At 33.7% G+C, this 17,806-nt stretch overlaps 1 protein-coding gene and 1 non-coding gene across 2 annotated transcripts; one reads left to right on the top strand and one right to left on the bottom strand.

Moving 5' to 3' along the window:
• Nucleotides 1–373: 373 nt before the first annotated feature.
• On the bottom strand, nt 374–13,486 carry Sap-r (prosaposin). Its single transcript, XM_076318890.1, has 28 exons — nt 13,251–13,486; nt 12,532–12,607; nt 11,986–12,340; nt 11,273–11,578; nt 11,000–11,188; nt 10,777–10,896; nt 10,429–10,692; nt 10,194–10,328; nt 9,954–10,118; nt 9,652–9,868; nt 9,390–9,527; nt 8,712–9,020; nt 8,205–8,513; nt 7,698–8,006; nt 7,191–7,499; nt 6,684–6,992; nt 6,177–6,485; nt 5,670–5,978; nt 5,163–5,471; nt 4,656–4,964; nt 4,149–4,457; nt 3,642–3,950; nt 3,135–3,443; nt 2,628–2,936; nt 2,003–2,311; nt 1,554–1,693; nt 1,239–1,469; nt 374–1,161 (listed from the first exon to the last, which is right to left on the bottom strand). The coding sequence occupies exons 1-28, from the start codon at nt 13,285–13,287 to the stop codon at nt 1,108–1,110; spliced, it is 6,753 nt and encodes a 2,250-aa protein (XP_076175005.1). The 5' UTR covers nt 13,288–13,486; the 3' UTR covers nt 374–1,107.
• Nucleotides 13,487–14,913: 1,427 nt separating this feature from the next.
• Nucleotides 14,914–14,986, top strand: Trnav-aac (transfer RNA valine (anticodon AAC)). Its single transcript has one exon. It is a non-coding gene; the product is annotated as a tRNA-Val (tRNA).
• Nucleotides 14,987–17,806: the final 2,820 nt, after the last annotated feature.

Genomic DNA, 17,806 nt, shown 5'->3' with positions numbered 1-17,806 from the left:
CACATATTTCTAGATTATAAGTAAAACTTTTATTATTTAATATTCAAGTAACATTGCAATTACAATATGGTCAATTCTGTTTGTTTTATGTATACATGTATAACTTAATAAATTTTATTAGGTTAAAAATGTTCAGCAGACAATCTTCAAATGTGCCTCAATCCCGTGTTACGGTACTTTAGCACAGAAATTAACAAAATTCTTATCTAAATAATAGTTTCGAACAAGAAATGAAAGACGAATACCTTTTTATCTCTTACATTATTTGTTTAGTAAAAATTACAACCTGAAATATAAAATAGAATTTTATGTTACGTTAAATAATAAAAGCTTATTTTAATGATTTTTCTATCAAATAAACATTGCAACTAAATCTCTATACGGTATTTTGTTTTATTATCTACATTTCGAGTACAATTTTGTTCATCACTGCTCGAATATTTGCTACATCTCTTGCTAACAAGGCGGATCAGTCTGTAAGAAATTAAACTGAAAACTCAGATACGATAATCGTATTTTCTTTATTTTTCTTCTTTTATTCTTTCTGGTTGAGAATAACTGATACAACGTATCGTTAATTTCTACGTAAAGATAGCCCTGTTTAATTGTAGAATAAAGTTCTCGCAACACAATGATTGTAACGTTCTGAATAGATATCTGCAGTTTTCGAAGTTTTATTCACTATATACACATATAGGATATGCAGTTATATTTTCAATTTTATAGATTTTATACATACAGCAATTATTACAAAGTACTTACTTTAACACGGTGAATAGCAATGTTATTGTAATAGTGCAAAAAGCTTAATTTTATCTGTATTTCTAAAGTAGCATATATAATATTCTATTTCTAATCTTCTGTTAAATATTATTTTGGAAGAGTTTGATAGAGGCATCACATTTTTATATCATACAAGAACAGTGCATTATTACATTACAAATTAATATTAGGTTCCTAATAATATTCAACATAATATTTTGAAGAAATATGAAAATCTTATAATTAAACACTTTAAAGTGCAAAAACTTCGTATTAAGGAGTAATTCCATTTATTTTATTATTACAAAATTAAACATTAGGTTTTGCCTTGCTGAAAGTAATTTGCTAAGGTGGAGCAAAATCAGCTTTCCACACGTTTTGCTTGCAATGTTCAACAGCCTTAAAACAAGAAGTTCATTAAGTGATGTATATATTCTGAAAATCATATGCAATAAACTTAAATTATGTTTACTCACTTTACATTCAAGAGCTGTTTCGTTAGTCGAACACACGTAAGCAGGTCCCCATGTACAGTGCTTAATACGGTTTTCCTCGTAGGATCGTTTAATTCGTGAGCCGTCCAAAGATACTGTTGAATAATCTTCAGTTGCACAAAGACCTATTTTACCACATATCTTATTTGACTTAATAGATTGTGTAAAAAGGTTAATTATGCTCTGCCCATAATAATCTATCATATCCTGGCACTAAAAGTGATTAAATATTACAATATTAAATAATTATTAAATAGAGTAGACAAATAATAAAACATTGCCGATTAATTATACTACCTCGCTTTGTTGACTTGCAGGTACATGTTTACATACTTTGGATACTACCTTTTTGATAGAATTATCAACTTTTTGATTTCCCAAAATTTCATCTATTACCGTAATAACTTCTTTACACAAACTACATTGTTTTACAGAAGCTATAAATATAAATAAGAACAATAAAATAACAAACGTACATGAGTCGTTTATTTTAAAAGTGACCTGAATCCATTTATAGCCAATGAAAACATGTTACTTTTTAATAATATTTATTATACTAATAGGTAAAACAAATTAAAGAGTCTTAAAACTACAAAGACATAACATTATTGGGACATAAACTACCAATGTTATTAAAGTAATTAAAACGCAAACTCTTAAATATTTCGATTTGAAGATAAAAAGATTTAGGCCATATTTAAAACGTACATTAAATAAAATTATATCTGCATAATACTTTGAAATACCTTTCAATTCCTGTTCCATAAACAGTTCGCAAAATCTTAAAATACCACAAACTTCCTTGGGACTAACATCATGTGTAATAACATCTATTATTGCATCACTGTGTTTGTCAATAAATGCCTTGCAAGATCTAGAAAGTCCAAGCGGAAGATGCATACACACATGACGCACTATACTTTCCACTCTCCTCCTCGCTCTATCCGTACCAAGTTCTTTATCAATGAAATTCATGACTACTTTACATACAGAACAGGTCCTATCTTCTTCTATGCTTTCCTTGGAAGCCATAGTATCTGCTACCACATCAATTGCTAAAGAAAAAAAACCAATAGATTTTAGAAGGTTCTATTAATTATTTAAATATATACTATATTTTCATTTTAGTTCGATGATTAACTAACAATTGCAGAGATTTCAATGTACAACGTAAAGAAAATCAAAATGACCAAATTCCTAGAATGAAACTGGATAACAGCAAATTGTATACAAATAATAATCTGAAATACCTTGTAATTCCGCAGGTCGCGCAGGTTTCAAAGTGTCACGTAAAAAGAAGTAGTAAATGACCAAATTTTTATAATGAATATGCACTAAAACGAATTGTATTAACATGAATCTTTGAAATACCTTGTAATTCTGCTTCGACAGATGCTGTGCAGAGTCTTATGGCAGTACAAACTGCTTTAGGCATAACATTTTCTAACAGAAGTTTAATGATGGCATCACCATGCTCGTCAATCATCTTGTTGCACGGCCTAGAAAGCAGCTTTGGAAGATGATTGCAAACACTATGCACAGCATCTTCGACTTTATCCTTCCTCCTGTTGGTCCCGATTTTCGAATCTAGGTACTCCATGGCTTTCTCGCAAACGGTGCAAGTGCCAAATAGTTTGATGCCTTCTTCCGAAGCCATAGGCTCCGGTATTACTTCTGTTACTAAAGCAGAGGACAAACACAGGCTCTTACCAAGTGCTACCCATTATACAAACCTGGACTGTAGTTCCATTTGTGGTACCATGACTGACTAACGATCGTGCAAATTTCAAGATATAAGGCAAAGAAAATGCAAATAACGAATCTTTTATAATAAATATGCAATGAAACGAGTTGTATTAACATGAATCTTTGAAATACCTTGTAATTCTGCTTGGACAGGTACTGTGCAGAGTCTTATGGCAGTACAAACTGCTTTCGGCAGAACATTTTGTAACAGAAGATTAATGATGGCATCACCATGCTCGTCAATCATCTTATTGCACGGCCGAGAAAGCAACTTTGGAAGATGATTGCAAACACTATGCACAGCACCTTCCACTTTATCCTTCCTCCTGTCGGTTCCGATTTTCGAATCTAGGTACTCCATGGCTTTCTCGCAAACGGTGCAAGTGCCAAATAGTTTGATGCCTTCTTCCGAAGCCATAGGCTCCGGTATTACTTCTGTTACTAAAGCAGAGGACAAACACAGGCTCTTACCAAGTGCTACCCATTATACAAACCTGGACTGTAGTTCCATTTGTGGTACCATGACTGACTAACGATCGTGCAAATTTCAAGATATAAGGCAAAGAAAATGCAAATAACGAATCGTCTATAATGAATATGAATTAAAACAAGTTGTATTAACATGAATCTTTGAAATACCTTGTAATTCTGCTTGGACAGGTACTGTGCAGAGTCTTATGGCAGTACAAACTGCTTTCGGCAGAACATTTTGTAACAGAAGATTAATGATGGCATCACCATGCTCGTCAATCATCTTATTGCACGGCCTAGAAAGCAACTTTGGAAGATGATTGCAAACACTATGCACAGCACCTTCCACTTTATCCTTACTCCTGTCGGTCCCGATTTTCGAATCTAGGTACTCCATGGCTTTCTCGCAAACGGTGCAAGTGCCAAATAGTTTGATGCCTTTTTCCGAAGCCATAGGCTCCGGTATTACTTCTGTTACTAAAGCAGAGGACAAACACAGGCTCTTACCAAGTGCTACCCATTATACAAACCTGGACTGTAGTTCCATTTGTGGTACCATGACTGACTAACGATCGTGCAAATTTCAAGATATAAGGCAAAGAAAATGCAAATAACGAATCGTCTATAATGAATATGAATTAAAACAAGTTGTATCGACATAAGTCTTTGAAATACCTTGTAATTCTGCTTCGACAGATGCTGTGCAGAGTCTTATGGCAGTACAAACTGCTTTAGGCACAACATTTTCTAACAGAAGTTTAATGATGGCATCACCATGCTCGTCAATCATCTTGTTGCACGGCCTAGAAAGAAGCTTTGGAAGATGATTGCAAACACTATGCACAGCATCTTCGACTTTATCCTTCCTCCTGTCGGTCCCGATTTTCGAATCTAGGTACTCCATGGCTTTCTCGCAAACGGTGCAAGTACCAAATAGTTTGATGCCTTTTTCCGAAGCCATAGGCTCCGGTATTACTTCTGTTACTAAAGCAGAGGACAAACACAGGCTCTTACCAAGTGCTACCCATTATACAAACCTGGACTGTAGTTTCATTTGTGGTACCATGACTGACTAACGATCGTGCAAAATTCAAGATATAAGGCAAAGAAAATGCAAATGACGAATCTTTTATAATAAATATGCAATGAAACGAGTTGTATTAACATGAATCTTTGAAATACCTTGTAATTCTGCTTGGACAGGTACTGTGCAGAGTCTTATGGCAGTACAAACTGCTTTCGGCAGAACATTTTGTAACAGAAGATTAATGATGGCATCACCATGCTCGTCAATCATCTTATTGCACGGCCGAGAAAGCAACTTTGGAAGATGATTGCAAACACTATGCACAGCACCTTCCACTTTATCCTTCCTCCTGTCGGTCCCGATTTTCGAATCTAGGTACTCCATGGCTTTCTCGCAAACGGTGCAAGTGCCAAATAGTTTGATGCCTTCTTCCGAAGCCATAGGCTCCGGTATTACTTCTGTTACTAAAGCAGAGGACAAACACAGGCTCTTACCAAGTGCTACCCATTATACAAACCTGGACTGTAGTTCCATTTGTGGTACCATGACTGACTAACGATCGTGCAAATTTCAAGATATAAGGCAAAGAAAATGCAAATAACGAATCGTCTATAATGAATATGAATTAAAACAAGTTGTATCGACATAAGTCTTTGAAATACCTTGTAATTCTGCTTCGACAGATGCTGTGCAGAGTCTTATGGCAGTACAAACTGCTTTAGGCACAACATTTTCTAACAGAAGTTTAATGATGGCATCACCATGCTCGTCAATCATCTTGTTGCACGGCCTAGAAAGAAGCTTTGGAAGATGATTGCAAACACTATGCACAGCATCTTCGACTTTATCCTTCCTCCTGTCGGTCCCGATTTTCGAATCTAGGTACTCCATGGCTTTCTCGCAAACGGTGCAAGTACCAAATAGTTTGATGCCTTTTTCCGAAGCCATAGGCTCCGGTATTACTTCTGTTACTAAAGCAGAGGACAAACACAGGCTCTTACCAAGTGCTACCCATTATACAAACCTGGACTGTAGTTTCATTTGTGGTACCATGACTGACTAACGATCGTGCAAAATTCAAGATATAAGGCAAAGAAAATGCAAATGACGAATCTTTTATAATAAATATGCAATCAAACGGGTTGTATTAACATGAATCTTTGAAATACCTTGTAATTCTGCTTGGACAGGTACCGTGCAGAGTCTTATGGCAGTACAAACTGCTTTCGGCAGAACATTTTGTAACAGAAGATTAATGATGGCATCACCATGCTCGTCAATCATCTTATTGCACGGCCTAGAAAGCAACTTTGGAAGATGATTGCAAACACTATGCACAGCACCTTCCACTTTATCCTTCCTCCTGTCGGTCCCGATTTTCGAATCTAGGTACTCCATGGCTTTCTCGCAAACGGTGCAAGTGCCAAATAGTTTGATGCCTTTTTCCGAAGCCATAGGCTCCGGTATTACTTCTGTTACTAAAGCAGAGGACAAACACAGGCTCTTACCAAGTGCTACCCATTATACAAACCTGGACTGTAGTTCCATTTGTGGTACCATGACTGACTAACGATCGTGCAAATTTCAAGATATAAGGCAAAGAAAATGCAAATAACGAATCGTCTATAATGAATATGAATTAAAACAAGTTGTATCGACATAAGTCTTTGAAATACCTTGTAATTCTGCTTCGACAGATGCTGTGCAGAGTCTTATGGCAGTACAAACTGCTTTAGGCACAACATTTTCTAACAGAAGTTTAATGATGGCATCACCATGCTCGTCAATCATCTTGTTGCACGGCCTAGAAAGAAGCTTTGGAAGATGATTGCAAACACTATGCACAGCATCTTCGACTTTATCCTTCCTCCTGTCGGTCCCGATTTTCGAATCTAGGTACTCCATGGCTTTCTCGCAAACGGTGCAAGTACCAAATAGTTTGATGCCTTTTTCCGAAGCCATAGGCTCCGGTATTACTTCTGTTACTAAAGCAGAGGACAAACACAGGCTCTTACCAAGTGCTACCCATTATACAAACCTGGACTGTAGTTTCATTTGTGGTACCATGACTGACTAACGATCGTGCAAAATTCAAGATATAAGGCAAAGAAAATGCAAATGACGAATCTTTTATAATAAATATGCAATGAAACGAGTTGTATTAACATGAATCTTTGAAATACCTTGTAATTCTGCTTGGACAGGTACTGTGCAGAGTCTTATGGCAGTACAAACTGCTTTCGGCAGAACATTTTGTAACAGAAGATTAATGATGGCATCACCATGCTCGTCAATCATCTTATTGCACGGCCGAGAAAGCAACTTTGGAAGATGATTGCAAACACTATGCACAGCACCTTCCACTTTATCCTTCCTCCTGTCGGTCCCGATTTTCGAATCTAGGTACTCCATGGCTTTCTCGCAAACGGTGCAAGTGCCAAATAGTTTGATGCCTTCTTCCGAAGCCATAGGCTCCGGTATTACTTCTGTTACTAAAGCAGAGGACAAACACAGGCTCTTACCAAGTGCTACCCATTATACAAACCTGGACTGTAGTTCCATTTGTGGTACCATGACTGACTAACGATCGTGCAAATTTCAAGATATAAGGCAAAGAAAATGCAAATAACGAATCGTCTATAATGAATATGAATTAAAACAAGTTGTATCGACATAAGTCTTTGAAATACCTTGTAATTCTGCTTCGACAGATGCTGTGCAGAGTCTTATGGCAGTACAAACTGCTTTAGGCACAACATTTTCTAACAGAAGTTTAATGATGGCATCACCATGCTCGTCAATCATCTTGTTGCACGGCCTAGAAAGAAGCTTTGGAAGATGATTGCAAACACTATGCACAGCATCTTCGACTTTATCCTTCCTCCTGTCGGTCCCGATTTTCGAATCTAGGTACTCCATGGCTTTCTCGCAAACGGTGCAAGTACCAAATAGTTTGATGCCTTTTTCCGAAGCCATAGGCTCCGGTATTACTTCTGTTACTAAAGCAGAGGACAAACACAGGCTCTTACCAAGTGCTACCCATTATACAAACCTGGACTGTAGTTTCATTTGTGGTACCATGACTGACTAACGATCGTGCAAAATTCAAGATATAAGGCAAAGAAAATGCAAATGACGAATCTTTTATAATAAATATGCAATCAAACGGGTTGTATTAACATGAATCTTTGAAATACCTTGTAATTCTGCTTGGACAGGTACCGTGCAGAGTCTTATGGCAGTACAAACTGCTTTCGGCAGAACATTTTGTAACAGAAGATTAATGATGGCATCACCATGCTCGTCAATCATCTTATTGCACGGCCTAGAAAGCAACTTTGGAAGATGATTGCAAACACTATGCACAGCACCTTCCACTTTATCCTTCCTCCTGTCGGTCCCGATTTTCGAATCTAGGTACTCCATGGCTTTCTCGCAAACGGTGCAAGTGCCAAATAGTTTGATGCCTTTTTCCGAAGCCATAGGCTCCGGTATTACTTCTGTTACTAAAGCAGAGGACAAACACAGGCTCTTACCAAGTGCTACCCATTATACAAACCTGGACTGTAGTTCCATTTGTGGTACCATGACTGACTAATGATTGTGCAAAATTCAAGATATAAGGCAAAGAAAATGCAAATGACGAATCTTTTATAATAAATATGCAATAAAACGAGTTGTATTAACATGAATCTTTGAAATACCTTGTAATTCTGCTTGGACAGGTACTGTGCAGAGTCTTATGGCAGTACAAACTGCTTTCGGCAGAACATTTTGTAACAGAAGATTAATGATGGCATCACCATGCTCGTCAATCATCTTATTGCACGGCCGAGAAAGCAACTTTGGAAGATGATTGCAAACACTATGCACAGCACCTTCCACTTTATCCTTCCTCCTGTCGGTCCCGATTTTCGAATCTAGGTACTCCATGGCTTTCTCGCAAACGGTGCAAGTACCAAATAGTTGGATGCCTTCTTCCGAAGCCATAGGCTCCGGTACTACCTCTGTTACTAAAGCAGAGGACAAACACAGGCTCTTACCAAGTGCTACCCATTATACAAACCTGGACTGTAGTTCCATTTGTGGTACCATGACTGACTAACGATCGTGCAAAATTCAAGATATAAGGCAAAGAAAATGCAAATGGCGAATCTTTTATAATGAATATGCAATAAAACGAGTTGTATTAACATGAATCTTTGAAATACCTTGTAATTCTGCTTCGAAAGATGCTGTGCAGAGACTTATGGCAGTACAAACTGCTTTCGGCATAACATTTTGTAACAGAAGATTAATGATGGCATCACCATGCTCGTCAATCATCTTATTGCACGGCCTAGAAAGCAACTTTGGAAGATGATTGCAAACACTATGCACAGCACCTTCCACTTTATCCTTCCTCCTGTCGGTCCCGATTTTCGAATCTAGGTACTCCATAGCTTTCTCGCAAACGGTGCAAGTGCCAAATAGTTTGATGCCTTCTTCCGAAGCCATAGGCTCCGGTATTACTTCTGTTACTAAAGCAGAGGACAAACACAGGCTCTTACCAAGTGCTACCCATTATACAAACCTGGACTGTAGTTCGATTTGTGGTACCATGACTGACTAACGATCGTGCAAAATTCAAGATATGAGACAAAGAAAATGCAAATGACGAATCGTCTATAATGAATATGGATTAAAACGAGATGTACCGACATGTAAGTTTGTAATACCTCTTAATTTCGCTTCGACAGTTGCTTTTTAGTGTCTTACGGTGGTACAAACCGTTTTGTACACAACATGTGACATAAGTTTCGTGATAGAATTACTAGGTTTGGCTATGAATTTATTGTATGACCGAGAAAAACTATATGAAAGATGGTTACAAACGCTATATTCTGTACCTTCAATTTTGTGGCTGGTCCTGTCGCTCCAATTTTTCTTACCGACGACTTCCATTGCTTCTTTACAAAGAAAACAAGGTCCACTTATTTTGATGTTACTTTTACGATCCACTGGAGTATTTGGTATTTCATTAGTTACTAAAGGGAGAAGTACATATAGGTTTTTAAAATGTTTTACATTTTCTTTAAATTGATACTATGTTCTATTCCAGGATTGGGCACACTCAAACTGGTCTGTATTATTAATGGCTTAAATACATACAAATTTCGCCATCTCCGTCTGTAATGAACTCGCTAGTTGGTTCAGTGTTTTGTACAGTACACAACTTGAGATAAACACACACTTCCATAGGTTTGAAGTCTGCAAGTAACAGTTCTACAATCTCTTTGCTATAAGCTTGCACTAAATCGGTACATTCTCTAACTAAACTGTTTGATAAATGAGAACATAATTTTCTGAGTGCATGTTCTATATTAGTCTGTAATATAATAATATATCTTTAGCTATCTACATTTTAAAACATATTGTTAATAAAGGCATATAAATAAAGCATATTTTGTAACCTCTGTCTTGTTATTTCTAATAACTTCATAAATTTCTGTTATAGCAAGCAAACATAATGGACAATTGGGCTTATTCTTTTGTTCTTCAAGCATATATTTTGTTGGAACACTTTCCCAAAATTTCATTAACCGTTCAGTGGGGCATAAATGTAACATTGGACATACCTAGAATTACTTTTTCTGTTATTTCTACTATAACTTGTAATAGTAAGAAATACATAATACATTGTGTATACTGACTTGGGATGGATCAATTTCTTGAGCTATTATAGCTGTAATAGCATCTCCATAAGTATCTATGAATTCTGTACATTCACCTTTGATAGATTCTGGTAATTCCTTACATACTTTTTCCATTACATATTTTACTTTATCCTGTACAATGAAATATATTATTTTTTTCTTTGATACATTGTTTTATTTCCTATAATTTCTTGAATCTGACATCATGCAAAAATATTTTCATAATTCTTACCTCTGTAACAGGATCTGTTATACTCTGTTGTATGTAATGTAGCACATATTCACAAAGTGCACATTCTCCTGTTCCTTTAACATCCAGTGAGCCTTCTGATATGGGGAAAGGTAACATCCTTTCAATAGGTAATTGCATTGCTTCCACTTCTGTTTTAGTCAGATCGTCGTGTTTTTCATTTTCCAATTTCTTCTTTGAATCTTTCAAAACATGTAAACCTATTTCTGCTACATTTTTAGGTACTAGAGGCCAAATTGGTGCATCCTATATAAAATTTAAAATTAATACTATACATGTAACTATCATGTAATCCATACATGTACGTTATTAATCAAGAAAAATATACACCTGCATGGTTTTATCAGGAGCAGGACATATTCCAGACATTTGACAAACAGCATTACTATTTAAACGTTTTGTTAGAAACTCATAAATTTCTGGGTAGTATTCATCAACTATGGTGGCACACTTAAATAATATATATATTATTATTATTATTATATATATATATATATATATATATAAATTATCTTATAAATAAAGACATATAGAACAAACACTAGATGCTTACTTCAGTTGTAAATGACTTTGTTTGTTTACACAATCCATCCAAAACTTGACGGAATTCTATTTCTGTAGTATTAGCTACTAAAAGATCTCTTAAATGTCCCACAAGTTGTTCACATAACTTGCATGGAAGATCATCACTAACATCAACCATACCAACACTTGATAGTGGTCTAATTTCTACTTTTGGAGTCTAAAATGTGTTTTATACATTTAATTTCATTATAATATCTAAAAGCTATTACACCATTAATATATAAAGTTTCCCTGAACATACCTCATCTGCACTTTCATGTTTGTGAAATTTAGCACTACATTGGCCAGATAAGTGACATATATTTTGAGCATTAAAATTTTCTTGTAAATGAGCATATATTGTATTGAAATAAGTCAAAATGGTTACTGAACAAGCATCCGTAAAAGTACCAAACTCTGTGCACATATTAAGCATTTGCTGCAACATTTTATCGCGTGAAGTGTTATTTAGTTTACTTTCCATATGTGCTGCAACCGTATAACATTTGGTACATTCATCAGGTTCAAGTTCATCATCTTCCAAAGAACGAGTCTTCATTTCATCAATCTAAAGCATAATGTATATAAAATAATAATCAAACTTCAACTCAAATATTTGGGTCCGAAATATATCCTATACATCTTAAGAAATATATTTTAGTTATTTTAGTAGTAATTGTATAATTACTGGAAGAAAACAGTAGAAAAATATTTAATATATGATTTTATATACAAGAGTAAATTTATGTGCATCTTATCTTCTCAAATATACATGAAATTGTTGAACAAATTGTTGAAACAAAATAAATTTGATTCTAAGGAATATTCAACATATTATACTGTTACTATATATATATATATATGGGAAAGGATCCTATGTGACATATTACTGGTTAATCAAAAATTACATGAGTAATTATAAAATACATATAAATACCTAGCAATAGTACTGTTAAAATGCTATTTTTAATTTACCTTAATTGTGGATTCTTCTAATAATTTATCAATATGAGCAGAATTACAAAGACCAGCTACTGAACAAACAACCGATGGATTCATTTGTGATGCCAATGTCTCAACAAGATCCGGAATATATTGATCTACGATATTTATACATTCTTTTACAATTGGTTGAATGTGAATCAATTTGCAACTTCCTTCAAAAACAGCCCTCAAATCATTCTGTGTTTGATTGCTTTGTAACTGATCACGAGCCTGCTGGACCATATCTTTACAAACGTTGCAAACATTATCATTGTCTTCTGGTACTTCCATATCTGTCCATATTACTTTAATGCAATGTTTAGTTGCATTACATTCAGCTGCATTTCTGTTTCATATTAGATCAAACATTTTAATATCATTTTACTTTGTAATAATAATATATCGTAACTAATACAAAATTATATTATGAAAATTGGTAATTGTAATTCATATAATTAACTTAAAAATTATGTCAATTCAGGATTTTATTTGTTATATAAAAATATGTATTATTTCATAATATTTGATGTAACTTACTTTATATTTTCACACCAATATGAAGGTCCCCATGTACATTTCTTTTCACCATAACGAGGAATTCCTGCATTAGATACTGAAACCGATATAAATTTATGAAACATTTAAAAATCATGTTACACGTTTAAAAAACCTAAATACACATAATGGTACAAAATATATTTATGAAAAGTACACTAAATAAGAGAATGCAAATTGTTTATCCTTTAAGTTATATTTATTCAATAATAAATGGATTTATAGTATTTAATATTTTTATTTAAAAAGATACACAGTTGACAACTGCCTAAAATTTTTATTTGAGAAGATATACAGTTGAAAATTAGTCCATATGTGCATGAATATCTGCTTATTAATATTCGTATCAATCATAAATTATTTCATTATAAATGCTGAAGCACTGATTCATCTTATGCATCTGAATAAATAAGTTCCATCTTTTGTGAACAACAGCAATATAATTAATAACTGCAATAACGTAGAAAAAAATTCATACTACTAAAGAATAATATTCTTTAAATGGAATAATCTTTGTAATGGTATAATTTCAATGTACAATAACAATATTGCGTATTTTCGATAAGATTTACCATGGTGTAAATTGTATCGTTTTCAATACATGGGCAAAAACGATTAATTAATAAGAAAGAACAGCGCATCACAATTGTGTTCTAAACAAAGAAAAAGAATATTGTATGCTAAATAATTGTGACACTCACCAGCTAGAATCGCGCAAAGCGCGATTAAAGTCTGCATTTTTAGTGCTTCACTTCTCAATTATTAGAAAAAACGTATAAATTGATAGGGTAAAAATTCAATCACGTTGTTACTTTGTTACTTTATTATCCACAATATTTTTCAACGATGACGTGCTAACTACTTTCGTAATGGATTCCGTAAGTAAAACAAAATTTCAATAAACCACCCGTACTCCATCAGACACTACTGTCAAATGACTATTCCTAACGCTTATACGCATTCTTTGACCGATGTATTCTCTCTGTCGCTCTTTTTCTGTTTTCTTTAACAGCCAATAGGAATTTCGTATCGCTGTCACGTGATATGCATATCCTCCCTTACTTCCTGTGACATGGAAACTGATAGTGTCACTACACATCACATTCTTAAAATATGAATCTTCTTGAATTTTTTTCGAAGTAGAACTGGTATTGTGCATATTTTCTGTTTTTGTAGGTATGATGGAAGGAATATGTTTTGTAGTTAATGACTGTTGGATTGATTTTCGCTAAAGTAGATGGTGGTGTCCTCTGTCGATATAAAAGTGAGAAGTATAAGGCACATGAATTGGTAAAAGACAAATGTTTCTGATTATTCAAAGTATCTCAACTTCAAAGTTCCTTTCTACTTAATCGTGTACAAATGTAAAAAAGAGAGAAAAGAACAATTCATCATTTTCTACAGTAAGGGAAAAATATGGTCGATGCGTATTTATATATAATACTAATATGTTCACAATAAATAAACGACTTTTTGATAAAGTAACAGCATTTGATCGATTACTTATTTTGATATTCTTTTATCGCAGACGAGCAAGAACATAAATACGGGCAGAATTACAATCACGCATTACAATTTCTTATTGTTTTATATAATTAAAGACAATATAAAAATAACTTTTTTCGAACAAAATTACGTTAATATAAAATTGAAAATATATACGTTCTACTATAAAGGGTGTTATTCGTTGAGGGCTTTCACTGTGTTTCTTTAAATAGAAATTTATATTTTTATATACAGATGTTTATTCTACAGGAAAAAAGTATCAACTTTTAAATGAAACATTTTTTTTCCTCTTAAAAAACTATTTAATAATATATACAATTTTTTCAGTTTTGATATCCTTAAAGTGGAAGATGGATAATTAAGCCTTTTTTGATTATGATTAAATAGATTCATAAGATCAAATTAATAACAATTATACTTTTTTATTCCCTCATAGTTCGGGTTCTTAAAAATCAAGTAGATGAAAATTAAAACATGGAAACTGATAAAGATCTTACATGATTTTATTTTTATCCGCTTATAATTGAACACTTATAAGCAGTTTGTATTAAAAGGCTTTCTTAATTTATTTTTATTCTTTTTTTTTTAAGGAATAGTTACCATCAGCGTACAAAATAAATTATGTTAATTTAATGTTATACACTTTTAACAGAAAGCAACACATTGTCATTAACTGTGTTTTATGGAGAATTATGTCAAGATGCACAATACTATTCACTCTAAATATACTTTTCGAGCAATACATTTATGCCAACTGTACTGATCCATTCTATCGATTCACTTCTATTTATCTATATATTCATTTAAAAAATATAAATAACTCCTAAAATTTATTGAAAAGAACCATTTATATCAACCGTTTCCGTGGTGTAGTGGTTATCACATCCGCCTAACACGCGGAAGGTCCCCGGTTCGATCCCGGGCGGAAACATTATCTTTTTTTTTGTTTATTCGCATGTCTTTTATTAGTGTCGAAGATCATGAAAATCCTCCTTTACAAGCCTTTACGAATTTCTCTGTATTTTGATCTTTTATTAATTGTAAGTGATAACAATTTTCATTACACAATAATCAAAGAATTGATTAACAATATATATTGTCTAAACAATGACTATAAATATCATTGTTTTTAAGTATTAATGTTTGGCAAAATAATTTTTCGGTTAGATAGAACAGGTAGTCGAAGTAACCGTAAATCTGACGATGTCTTCCAACCCTTTAAAAGTTCCAAAAGAACCTTCAAAGTGAACGAACCTTTCGATTTTAAATCAGATTTCTGAACAACCATGAATACCTTCTGCTTCCCGTACCTTCTCCACAATATTTAATCGTTACTGACCACTACCGATCGTTCAAACATTGGTGAGCACTCGAACATTTTGAAACGTATCCGTTTTACTCTAATCATTTCATTTGACTCTGGACCTACGATAATCGTATTTAACGCGGCTACCAATTTTATTTTTTCGTTCCTGTAATAATTATAAATATCGCCCTTAACATGTGAACCTATTCGGGATGTCCTCCAAATCTACAGAACGTTCGGAACAAATATTCTTCGAATGGACTGAGATCCCTTTGTGTTATTTCGCATCGAACGAAAAGAATTTATAATAACATACTATCAATGCGTATTGGTTAATCGCTTACTACTTTTAATGCCTCGTTATTTCTCGATGCTTTGTGTCTCCTCAGCTAGGCATATTGATACCGAAAGAAGAGGGTTTGTACAAAAATATTTTATTTAATTGCTTGATATTCTTATTTTCGAAATATTTTGTAAACTCTTTGAAAAAAGCTAGGTATACGGGGTGTTCTGAGATTAATGACCAATCGGTGCCAGTCTGTTCTCTGAGCAGAAATAAGAAAAAGAAGTTCTAAAAACAAGATCAAATAAATGCTTTATTTGAAGGTTATAACAAAAATATGAATTTACGACGAACCTTCTCACAGTACATTATAACGTGTAAATAAATCGATGATATTTGTACGACGCGTTTATGCGCATTATGTTCATCGGATATTTGAAATTGTTGAAGGTGACCCGTGTCGTTTCTGTTAATACTGGTTACTATTAGTTAGTTGTACAATCTGGTTTCATTTTTCAACCATATCGACGAGCACGGTCATCATTTTTTAAACGAAGTAGTAACAGTAAGAGATTAAAAGAAGTTACATCAATCATTTTCAACAATATTGAAGTCACATAGAAAATATACTCGCATCGGCTTATTCTTATGTTGTAATGTGTTAATTGTAAGAAGAAGTACGTTATGACTTCAAATTTTGTTTTATTACTTTTTAACGAGGCGTTTACTTTACTATGTTTACGAGACTCTTTTTCTTATTTCTATTTATAGAACATGGCACAGATTGGTCATTATCCTGAGATACCTTGTATATCGTCACAAGGGATAATGTAAAATACGTAGAATTTTATAGAATAACTCTACCCTTTTACATTGTACTAATTGTCTTAACTGGATGTTTCATTGGACGAAGATATCGAAGGAAAAGGATTTACAAAAAGAATAATTTTAAGTTTACATACTGCCTTTTATTCTTCTTAATAATATTGGGTTGTTCGTAAACTCATTTCGTTTTCCAAAATGGAGAATGTATAATTTAATAAAATGTTTGTACACTCTAAAAAAATCGTGTATCATTTTCACCAAAAAAAAAAAAAAAAAAACGAAATGACTTTCCGAACAACCCAATATAATACAGTCAATTTTTCCATTTCTTAGTTAGGTGTTACATGAAATCATAAAAGGAAGTCTGGTAGATTAGCAGATTAGTGAAATTGAATAATTACGTGCGGTGGACGAAGTGCGTGATTATTGTACCGATTCGCGTACTGTGATTAAAAAATAGAGGTGTTTAAATATTTGAATATTTGAGCAACTCGAAAAAACCGAGTGGCTTGAAAAAATTGAGTAGCTCGAATTGAAACGAGTAATTCGAATGAATCGATCGCTGTGAATGCTTCAAATGAATCATACATTATTCGAAGCTCATTACGTGTAATGGAAATATACAGGGTGAGCCAAATTTCGTAGTACAACAGAGTAAGTGGTGAAAAAATAAGAAAAAATTTGGTGTAATTTTTTCGAGAAAATTCACTTTAAAGTTTGTTCATCTTTGTGAACGATTTAGTGTACGATATTTCAAATGTTACACATTCGAAGTAAAGGATTACGGAGGAATTCGAGAAATCAAAAATTAATTTCAGCTTACATTCAGTTCAGGTATTATTAATTCATTGAGTACTATTATATTGCGTTATTGCAATAGAAAGTAGTAATTAGGAATAAAATATTAATTATCAGTAGAAACACTTTGTACTGCTTCAACCACACAATAGACAATGTTTGTAAATACTATCTCAGTAGAAGAGTAAGCGACAACCAAATCGTTCGCAAAGGTGAACAAACTGTAAAGTTGTTATACCAAATTTTTTTCTTATTTTTTCACGTAGAATTGCCCCTTGCTCGGTTCTACCACGAATTCCAGTTTACCCTTTAAGCGTTTCCCGCTGTCTACCAACAGTAGACGAAAGACGCATTTAAACGTCTCCCGCAAACAACGTGTTAATAAAAATATATTAACAATACTACCTTACGTTTTGTCTATACGTATACGTATGTATGTGATCCGCTTATTTGGGATATTGGGGCGGGGTTATCACCGAGTGATGTGTGAACGTGAATTTAGTTCATATAACATACGTAAAGAATACAAATTTAATGCT

The sequence above is a fragment of the Ptiloglossa arizonensis genome, chromosome 8 (genome assembly GCF_051014685.1).
Source record: "Ptiloglossa arizonensis isolate GNS036 chromosome 8, iyPtiAriz1_principal, whole genome shotgun sequence".
Classification (NCBI taxonomy): Eukaryota; Metazoa; Arthropoda; class Insecta; order Hymenoptera; family Colletidae; genus Ptiloglossa; species Ptiloglossa arizonensis.
This window is presented reverse-complemented; position numbering and strand designations above follow the sequence as displayed.